At 33.7% G+C, this 11,639-nt stretch overlaps 1 protein-coding gene across 1 annotated transcript in view; it reads right to left on the bottom strand.

Annotated features, from left to right (window-relative positions):
- Positions 1-1,487: 1,487 nt before the first annotated feature.
- Positions 1,488-11,639, bottom strand: part of CPED1 (cadherin like and PC-esterase domain containing 1) — a 311,055-nt gene continuing 300,903 nt past the window's right edge. The window contains exon 23 of the mRNA XM_036247475.1: positions 1,488-2,684. Coding sequence (XP_036103368.1) covers positions 2,469-2,684 — 216 coding nt within the window. The 3' untranslated portion in view covers positions 1,488-2,468. The remainder of the gene's footprint in view (positions 2,685-11,639) is intronic.

Below are 11,639 nucleotides of genomic sequence, written 5' to 3'. Positions count from 1 at the left end.
GTTATTCTTGACTTTTAATATTATAAATGTTTTCTTTAGTTTAGTTTAGTTTAGATTGGATACTAATCAGTTCTTACAAGAATTACATTTCCTTTAACTTTTATATCTAAAAATATATTAAAATGCCTACTCCTATTTTTCCACTCAAATTATTAACTTGCTAAGCACACACAAATATACATGCATACATATACACACACCTATTTCCCCAAGGTAAAATGAATTGCAGTGTTTTTAATTAAGGAGTAACTAAAATGATTCCTAGTACTCTAGTCAGGTAGCTCAGTTGGTTGGATTATTCTCCCAATACGCCAAGGTAATGCGTGTGATCTCAGGTCAGGGCAATGAATGCATAAATAAGTGAAACAACAAAACAAAAATCAATGTTTTTATCTCTCAATCAATCAATACAAAATAATGATTCCTAGCATTTCAGTGCCTCATCTTAAAAAAAGAAAAAGCTTGCTACAGCACTATGTTCAAAAGCTTTGATCATTGTTCAACAGGGAGCTCACCTGATGAAAATTTAGAGACTATCAGGGCTGGAGTGTAGTCATCTTATTAAACCACACTCCAGTAGTTGAATCTGCCTGATAATATCTGTACCAAGTGGTCACCATTTGTATGGTTTTATACCTACAGTGAAAAAGAAAATAAAAGATACTCTCTAAACACAGAGTATTACTAAGACGTTTATTAATAACATCATTACAGTTGTGTCTAAAATTCATTATTATTTCAATGGTGATGAGGTAAATGCCAGACAAACCTCAGTCAAACAGTTATTACAGCTATGTTGACAGTTAATTGCAAAAACACCCACTAACTATTATCCTGTTACAGAGAATGTAATACATTAAAACTTGATGGAGAGGCTGCATGAATTGGCATCTTGTTTCATTAAAAAAATGATTGAAACTTAAAAATGATGTTTGCATATAGCTGTAGATATTAGAAAAATTTCCATTTTAAAAGTGAATTCTGTACCATTCTTTTAAAAAAATCTATCATTTATCAGATGCAGATATGTATTGTTTATATCAAGTGATACTTTTGCTTTAAAATAATTTGACAGTTAAATATAAATTGATATTTACTTTCATATAAAAATATAAAAATAGAATATTTAAAGGAGGTGGGTATTTATACTAGGGAACTGATTGATCAAAAAATAGTTTTATTTTTTTGTAAAGTAATAAAATTGAGGTACCTGTACATTTGGTAATTTTCGCCATGTGGTGAATTAACACTGTCAGCTCTTTTTTCCCCCCAAAAGAAAAATAATTCTTCAAAAACCATTGTAACTATGAGATATTATCTCACAACAAGCATTTGTAAAATAAAGAAATTTACTATTTGGAAATTAAAATATAGAAGAAAAACGTTCTCAATACTAGAATTAGATGTGTTTTATATGTATTCCACAGTTTTAATAAAAATAATTTACATCTATTCTAAATTTTGAATTAGATACAATTGTTCAGGAAAGTAAAAAAATATAGTTACTAGTAACATAGGAGTATTTGTGGACATATACAAATGACTAATGGAAATAAATGCCTATGCACTTGAGAATTCCTAATCCTTTGCAAAATATTTACATAAAATATAATTGCAATCTTACATTATATAGGTCTCTAATGGCAAACCAAAGCTTTCTTAAGTAATATCATCAATGAAACAAAGTAATACATGAGGAACTATATTTTGTTTTGCACTTTAAAATGACATATTTAATCAACTTAGACTGCAGTTACCCATACAAGGTCAGGGACAGGGTAGGAGGGAATGTTTATGAAAATTACAGAATGCAAAGTTAAATATACTAGTGTTTTAACTGTAAAATATTACACTTCTTATCTCTCTCATAGAACCTATTTGCATTCCCTTATGGAGCATTCCTGTTCTTTTCTTTTCAGTTATAAAACTTAAAAAGCATAGGAAAAATGTTTTTTATAAGCATTAGGTTCACAAAGCTGAATTCATCACAAACACCGTTTTCTCCTGGTGAAGGACACAAGCGCAATCCCTACTTGCAAGTGGAATGTAATTGCTCTTTTATCTTTTTCAGTATTGTGCCAATAGAGAAGATAACACAATACTCATAGCATTACGCTTTCTTCCAGATAATTAAAGTGTCTGCATTTCCCTTTATTATCACAATGCAATACCTAGCCCACATTGCTTCTTATTCATATTCTATTTCGTGTAAACTTTTTCTAGCTCTGTCTTTCACATTAAAAACCAACTGATTTTTAAGTGCACATCTTGACTTTATAAAGACATAGGGAAAAAGTGTTATTACTTTTTTTTAAACTATGTGTGCTTTGGTGTGTAACTGTGTACCTGTGTGCATGAGTGCATGCAATCAATCTAAAATACACGTGATACCCAGGATTTGGTTCTTAGATGATCCTCCAGGTTAGTGGTGTGTCTTCAATTCCAAATTCAGTCCTCCTTCAGGGAGTCTATACAGATCCTTTACTCACACACATCCTGCTGAGAAGGATTTCAGAGCAAACCTGATTAATCGGACCTCTGACGTGATATGGCGATTGAAAATTTATTACGGAGTCTTGTTGTTGCAGTTTGCTTTGATTGCTGAAATATTTTCCCACTGTATGATTTCTTGATCGTTTTATTTTAATAAAGTGATTTTCTTCAGATAACTTTGATTTCACTACCTGCAAATCAAGAGCAAAAAAATAGTGAGGCGCCCTGGCCGGTTTGGCTCAGCGGTTAGAGCGTCCGCCTGCGGTCCGGAGAGACCTGGGTTCGGTTCCCGCTAAGGGCATGTACCTCGGTTGCAGTTTGTCCCCGGCCCTGGTTGGTCGTGCGGGTGGCAGCCACTCGATGTGTCCCTTTCACATCGATGTTTCCCTCTCTCTCTCTTCCTCTCTCTCCCTCCCACTCTGTCTGTGCAAAAAAATGAAAGAATGTCCTCGGGTGAGGATAAAAAAAAAAAAAAAAAAAAAAATAGTGAGGCAATATCAAGGGCACGTAAGCCCTGCATAGAGAAGCAGTGTAACTAACTCAGAAACTTGAGCATTAGTTCTATCATACAAAGGGCATAATATGATTGATAATACCAAGAAACAGAATATCTTATTTTTTTAGAAAAGATCAAGATTAAAATGAGAATTTCTGCCCATTTTCTTACCTCATGGCAGCTGTCCCCAGTGCAACTGAGGAATAGTCTTAGGTGGTTTCTCTGCCACACTGCTGCTGCTGCTGCTGCTGCTGCGTGTGTGTCAGTTCAGGCTAGGTGCTATCACATATAGAAGGCACTGACATGCCTTTGCTGAGTTACTGATTCAAACCATGGTACTCTAAATATGTCATGGCACCCTTTTATAAAATGGCAACCGAAACTGTTTTTGGAGTAAACTTATTTTTTCATTGTACAGCATAAGCTGACACTGTTACAGTCAGTGATTTCATTTCTCTGGGCATCTAGTAAGTTATGGGACCTGAAGGAGCAGCCTATGTCCTATTAAGCTGGTTACTTTATACTTGTTTGTATATATGCAGATATATTTTTATTAAAATGTTTTGAATAGACAGTCTAGTAAGTATTTATATAGCACTAAAGTGTACAACAAAAAAACTTCTTCTCATTTCTGTTCCCCACTTCCAGTCCACCTAATTCCCTCCCCAGAAGAAATATATTACTAGTTTCTTTGTGATTCTATTTACAGATATTTTATGACTATGAATACATATATACAAAGAGGCCATATTTACTGTCTATTCGTACAGTTTACAAAAAAGTGTCCTGGTGAAATCCTATAATTTTCAGCTTTGATCATTGTGCTAATATAACTCAGGTTATTAGCACCAATGGTAGGGAAGAAGTAGGTGGGGACCAAGACAGAAAGGAGGGAGGTTTGGGAAGTAGGGAGGAGAGAAAATATAGTAAAACCTCAACATAACAGACTAATTCAAGGAAAGGGGTGTCTGTTAAAGCCAAGAGTTGGTTATATAATAAAGTAGGTTTTCTGAATGAGTATGTTAAAATATTGACAAATTAGTTAGTTTACCTTTTTTACTTATGTAGACACATTTGTGCAATTGAAATTAAGTATGTATAAAAAGTCTAATTTCACAGAAAAGTTTATGTATTACTGCAATTTTAAATGTATACTGAATAGGTCTAGTAAATATACTCACCATTCACCGCAAGTAAATAAATGCACGTGCTGGGGTGTGGCTTAGCGCTTGTAGAAAAAACGGTCTGCACGTGTTAAAACTGCTGCAGAAGGTCACACCACATGACAACACACCTAAGTGAATGCAGTGTGATCACGTGCTAATCATTCCCGGAACATTGTTTACCAGCAGTGACTCTTGGATTTAAATATGAAGACTATAGTTTTAGATATGGAATATTTATTTATGTCTCCAAAATTACTACAGTGTTTTGTTTTGTTTTTACAACATTGGCCTATTTGCTAAAATCTGTTAAAAATAACAGCTAATTAACAACAAAAATTAATTTAATTATAAGCAAATCTTGGTTAAAGCATTTTAAAATTATCAGGGTGTTAATTTTTACATATTACATATGGAGCAGAAATTTTGTCTATTAACTTAGAAGTCCCTTATGTCAAGGTCTGCAAAATCGAGGGTTTACTGTATTGGCAAAGATATTTTGGGTGTGTTTCCAAATGAATAACAAATCATGAATTCCATAATATTAATGCAATTTTAAGACATTAATTTTGGTCAATATAGACACATAAAATAGTTACTATGTATGTAACACTACCTAACATGGATTTTTAAATTCTTTTGAGTGTTTTATAGTGATTTGGATACATACTTTTTGATCTCATGTAAGAGAATACAATAAAAACAGTTCCAAAATATATAATATTTGAAATAGATGATATCTGTTTGAAGAGAAGTATTTTTAGTTATGTTGCAAGTGAGCATGAACCTTTTTAGAAAATATTTTTAATAGAGATTCTGTAATGATCTACACCAAAATGTTAGTTAAGAGTAGTGATATTTTGGTGGAGAAATTACTCTAGAGGTGATTAACAATATATTCTTTATAACTTTAGGCCTTGATTTTTAAAAATGTAATATAATGAATGTGCATTTTATAAAACCAGTTATACCCTGCCAACCCCAAATAAATGAATTGCTTTCCTGTAGCTATGGGAGGTTTGACTTTTTGTGATCAGTCCCTCAGAGGAAGTGATTTTTAAGAAGTCCAGTGAAATCAGTGGTTTGTGGTAAGGAATCCCTATGGATCATAATTAGAGTTCAGTTTGCAGTTAACCACTGATTAATATTTCAGGTTCCAAGGTTGTAAGTTTTTGTTATGTGAAGCAACTTCTACCTCTGTTTGGTTATACTATAACTTTAAATACAATGGGCTCGGAGGTGCACCGATGTTTTCCTGAAGGTTTTGTCTTTTTTGGGGGGAGGTCTCTACTCAGGGATAGCAAGATTAGTAAAGATTTAAAAACTTTATTTAAGGAAACACTTCAGCATAAACATTACATTCAACCCTGAAGAATATTATTTACAGTGTTCTGAAGCCAAAATAAGGTTAATTTTGTTTATATAATGTTATCTTAACGTTCTGGCTTTTGCAGTTGCCTGCTGATCTGCATGCCAGTTACATGTAAAATAGAAAAAGGTCTATCTCACTGCAAAATATTATAGTACTTTAAACATTTTTTAAACATTTTATGTGATTTCAGGGCTGCATTTAATGTTGTATTACAAATGCTTGATAATACTTAGTGAAGATGCATGTAACAAGCTTGAATGCGATTCGTAAAAGAGATCCACAAGAAAACGTGTTCCCAGTATATTTATTGAAGTATCTCTCAGGAGTAAAGTCAATATTTTACCATATCACAATGGGAAGTTGATAATGTATTTCTGTTTTTAAATCACTAAGGTGAGAAATAAAGATGGGATGATGGGGTCTCCCTTAGCTTCGGAGGGTCAGCCGAATGCCACCTACAGTACCCATGCTCCCTTCATGCTTTTCTAGATCGCCTCCTACACACCTGTGCATTTAATGTAGTTGTTTTCCTTTGAAACTATTTTTCAGGAAATAATAAAAGATAAATTTCCTAATTCCTTTGTTAACCCAGTATCAACCTGATACTGAATCCTGAAAGCTGACAGAACTACAGAGAAGGAATTATTTCTATTTTGAATTGTCAAAATATAGATGTAAAAAAATCCTTCCAAATGCTACTGTAGTTGAATCCAGAGCCTTTAAGAAACCGAGCAGCATTATGCCTAAACCCCTAGCTTATACAATTTATTTTACTAAAGCAAATTTAAATTTCATGAAATGTTTTGTCATAGGAAATTACCAAAGAATTATTTGTAGCTATGTGATTGCTTACCTTGAAAACCCAAAGGAATCTACTGAAAAATGAGATACTAGAAGGATAATATTAAAAATTATATATCTCTTCTATATTCTATCAATAATTCATAGGAAATATATTATAGAAAATATCCCATTACATTACTAAAACAACTTCAACAGTGATACAGGTGAAGAATACATCAAAAATTTAATGAGGCATAAAAATAACATAAACAAGTAAAAAGAGATAGTAGGTTAAATCCTCCAAAATTAATTAAATTGCTATTACAATGGTAATCACAGCAAGATCGGGAGGAACTTAACAAAGAAACTCTAAAATATGTCTTTAAGACTAAATGTAAGAAAATAAAGAAAATAATCAAGACCATCTGTGAAGAAAAAAAAATGTAGTAATGAGGGGTACTTTCAGTACCAGACATTCATTTATCAATATAAATAGAATCTACCATCAAACAACCATAGAGTCAATTTGTTGGTTGTATAAGCGGAATTCAATACTGAGAAGGAAAGAATAGGAATGTTCAAACTGCACATTAAAATGCATTTCATAAACTGATACTGTTCCTTAAAATGTTTATGAAAAAATAAGGTAATTTTAAATAAAGCCCAATGTTATATAAACCCAGTGACCATATAAATACAGTCAGAATAATAATATTAATTATATGGGATTAAAATCAAGAGTGTATGTTTAAAATGGAGCTACTTATCAAACAGCTAGTAGAGTCTCCAATGGATAAATTGGGAGGTGTATATAGTGTAAGAGTATGAGTTTTTTTGTTTTTATTGCGTATACTAATTTAAAAAATTTTAGAGTTAGTAAGAATTCATGTAATCCTTTATAATAGAGAAACAGGAGAAGAAAAATGATGCCATGTCATAAAGTTAAAATTTGGTGATATTTTTTTCTCATATAATATCCATTTTTTAATCTCCAGAGTTCTCTTCTTTGGGAAATATGTGGAGTATTCATATATGGTCCCTACCTTCAAGGGGACTATATAAAGACACATGTCTAAGATACTTGAAGTAAGAACAAGAATGAAATAACTTCAAAGACATTGTCTAAGACTACCTCCCAAAGCAGGCACCGTGTTGTTTCCATGTAATAAATAGTTCCTTAGTACATTAAAAAGACTTGGTGCTAATTTATGATAGGCATGATAATCTGCTCACATGGCTATCATTTCTTTGAACTTATTTGTAAAATTCAGTATCCAGCATTGGTGACACTGCTATATCTGAGTTTCAAAATATTACCTTATTTTACGTACTTTCATGGGCTCTAGAGTGGAGGGAAAGGAGTAAACTATAATTTTAAGGCTTGGAAGTGTTATGCAAGTAAAAAATGTTTGATATCTGTGCAATAAAGAGCTACTTACTTCTTTCCTTTGATCTCATGTGTGGAAAAGTGCCCATTGGGGTCCTTCTCAAAATTAGAAGACCATTTGAGAGTATTAAAGTCCAACTAAAGTGTCAACTAGGATGTGGTTTTGAAAGAGAACTGTTAGTATACAAATGTAAATTTTCTTCCAATGCAAAATAATAAGAATAATAATAATAAACAAAAATGAACCATCAGAAAACATCAGTGAAAGATTTAGGCCTTGAACTGGAGGCAAACAACTAGATGTTTGTATATAGTGGTCATCTCAATCAGAGACAAATTCTAATAGTTTGAAACTTGTAAATGCTTCTTCAATTTGGGTGCATATGACTTTATCACTGAGCAAGAGACATGTCTACCTAGAGGCAAAAAACTACTACATATGATTAATAATACATACATAAATGATTTGGAAATGTTAACATTATTTTAAATAACTTTTTTGCCGCTTAAAACAGTCCAAAGTAACTTCTTGTCTTTAAGTTTTTGTTTTTGTTATGTTCTATTTAATTTACTGTGTCAAATTATACTTAATATTATGAAAAGATAGTGAAGGACAACTGTTCTCCAGAAAGTGTGCTAAATTGTTAGGTCAGCATTATTTTATAATCACAAGTATGAATATAATAATGAAATTTTTTCTCACAGCAATGTTCAAATTTAGATTGTTTCACATAGAAATAGACTTTCAAGTGAAGATTACAGTGTTTCAAAAATGATATATTTTAATATATTAGTTATAGAAACTTAGAAAAGAGTAATTTTTGAGCTGAAATCAAGCTATATAAATATAAGATATTATAGGATATGTAGGTGATCAAATTTTTCTATGACTCAGCATAATACATATTGAAATTCTGTGATTTGGTATGTAGAAGTAAATTTTACATTTTTATAGGTTTCTTACATTCTAAAAGATCTCCAACTTTATGATGGTAGATCTTTCCACATGTCTACATAATTAAGGACTTAGGAATACAGACCTTTTAGAAGGCATACAAGTGGCCACAATTCAACTTGACTGGCTTTGTCCAATGTCTATTGTAAGACTTCCGAAATAAACAAAAAACTGTTATAAACTACACAACAAAACTAACCTTGCAGCTTTTACTGTTACATGCATGTAACTTGAACATTCACAATTGATTTCACATAAATACTCATCAGAATGAATGTATTACTATGTCAAGTAATTGCTGCACTGCAATAACCAAATTTTCAAAAAGCCAGGACAGACAAGGAAAGCTTGGTGAGTTGGAAAAGTGTCAGGCAGATTACAAGCAAAATACCTTTGCTAAAACTGATCTTGACCTGAATAACACCCAAGGAACTTCTGATGTGGTTCCAGAGCCACAGAACAAAATAGAAAACAATTTTCAGTGATGCAAATGTTCCAAAATCTTTCTAGACTGGATTAGGGGAGATGTTCTGATTACAAGCATGTTTCACAATCATGAGTGGGATCTGAAGAGGAATGAGGGTTGTGGCTTCCTGAGGTTGGAAAACATGATGATGACCAGGCAAAATGTCAATGTAGACTTTTCAGATAAATGTATGTAATTGAAGTCCTTTTTCCTTGGTGTAGTCATTCTGCAGACAGGACATTCAACCTAAGATCTAGTCACAGATTTATGACCAGCTTAAAGAGTAGCCTACCAATTCACGGAAATGGAGTAAAAATAAAGTAACAAAAAATAACTAAAAGCCTGTCCTTATAATTCATAATTCATTTCAGAAAATCATGCAGCGCGGTATTTTAAGATAATAAAGAATTCTTTCATTACCCCCCCCACACACACACACACACACACACCACCAAATATTTAATTATAGCTATGCTTTGATTGAAGGGAGTCCAACTTTTGAATGGGTCAAAGATGCTGAGGATTAGAGGGCAAGACTAATGTTTTCTTTAGGAATGAGGGTTGTTTTTGTTGTTGTTGTTCTTGGTGTTTCCAGATTTGCAATGTCTCCATCTTCCACCCTACCTCCAAAACTCCGACTCTTACTCTGACAGCCCTTTTAAATCCTGTCTCTAGACAGAGCTCAGTTCCCAAGTCTGGAAACAAATTCTGTTCTGAGGTGTGTAGGTTGATTCTAAGTTTACCGATTTAATGTTAAACTGTTGGTTCTATCTTGTACTTCTGTGCAGTTCCCCAGAGATTAACTCCCCTGTCCTAAACTCATTTTCCTAAGTGGCTGAATATTCATATCCGTGAATTCTTAACACTGTTTGGATGACCTTCATTAGTCTGAGGGATCATAAGCTAAGTTCCTACCCTGCTCTATTTAGAAATGCATCTTAGGTCTTGGAAACTATTTTTTTATATCTTAACTCACAGGTATTTGTTTCCATCTATCTCTCTTACGCTTAGAAGTTTTATTTAAGAATATGGCACTAAAATGTTAGTTAGAAACAATCTGTGTGGGCCCACATTTCCAACTGCTGGCTTCCCTGTAGGGATATGCTCAGCACTACTCTGGCTTTTTTAAAGGAAATCTATTGGGCTGCTGAAGTTCTCGTCAGAAGAGCTCACCAGCCTCCTGTCTGAGGTGGCATGTGCCTGTCTGCTGGTATTCTAGGGGTTCGGGAAGAAGTTTAGGATTTATACCCTTTAGTGCCAACTTTTACTTTCATCTTTTGATTCCAGCCTCTAGATTAATTTGTTCTGTACTCTACCTGTATTTCTGAGTCAACTCTCTGCTATTCAATTTGTAAAAAAAAAAACATGTGTGGGTGTAGGTTCTTGACTGCATGGGTGGGTGAGGGACTCAGCATCCACTAATTTTGCATACAGACTTTTAACCTATTATTTTCTGACCTGTGCCTTAGCCCTGCCTTCCTCAAAGCTTGGTTCCTTTAGATCTGAGCCATTCAGAGGACATGTGCCACACCTCTAACTAGGGTTTCTTCTCTCAAAATAACTTTACATTATAACTTTTTTCATTGGCTAAGTCAGGCTTCCTAAAATGAACTGGAATTTCTTATCTATTATAAGTTATATCTTATTATGTCTTCTTTGGGGGGGGGTGAATAGCTATATGTTTTTAAAGCCTTTTTAGTAGAGTTTCAAGTGGAAGAGAATATAAATGCTTGTGGTCAATCTACCACATTTTTGTTGTTAATCTTCCCCCCAGGATATTTTTCCATTGATTTTAAATAGAGTGGGAGGGAGGGAGGGAGGAAGGGAGGAAAAACATTGACGTGAGAGACACATTGATCAGCTGCCTTCTGCATGACCCAGACTGGGGTCAGGGATCGAACCTGCAACCCAGGTATGTGCCCTTGACAAGAAATTGAATCTGCGATCCTTTGGTCCTCAGGTTGATGCTCCAACCACTGAGCCACACTGGCCAGGGCAATCTGCCACTTTTGACCTGTACTCCATGCATGATTTTAGACTTTACCCTTTAGGCTATTTTTCCCAAAGTTTGTTTAGTGAAATGTTAATGGTTATTACAAAAAAAAAAAAAAAGTGGTTCTATGGTCAAAAGAGTTTGGGAAAAACTGGATCGAACTAAGCTAAACAGTTTCTTTGCTGTAGGGCTTTTGGGATCATTTAATATACTAATATTATTTGAGAACACTTTAAGTGGAGGAAATACTGTATACAGTATCTCTTAAACCACATATCCTGTTTTCACCAGGCTAGAACATTAAAACATAAAGTGGGAAATGTATATCAAGGCACTTCAAAGTCCACCTTAGCTTGGCTCTTAAAGGTCATTAGTTAACCCCTAGAAGTGAGGGTTTATTGTAAAGAACGTGATGAAGTGATGGGTCAGCATCCTTTTCTTAGGCACACTGACATTCTAGGTTCCAGTGCTGCAGAGGCTGGGATATATAGCTGCCTCATGGAATCACAATACTCATTCAACATAGAGTGA

This window comes from Molossus molossus, unplaced genomic scaffold (assembly GCF_014108415.1).
Source record: "Molossus molossus isolate mMolMol1 unplaced genomic scaffold, mMolMol1.p scaffold_m16_p_7, whole genome shotgun sequence".
Taxonomy (NCBI): domain Eukaryota; kingdom Metazoa; phylum Chordata; class Mammalia; order Chiroptera; family Molossidae; genus Molossus; species Molossus molossus.
This window is presented reverse-complemented; position numbering and strand designations above follow the sequence as displayed.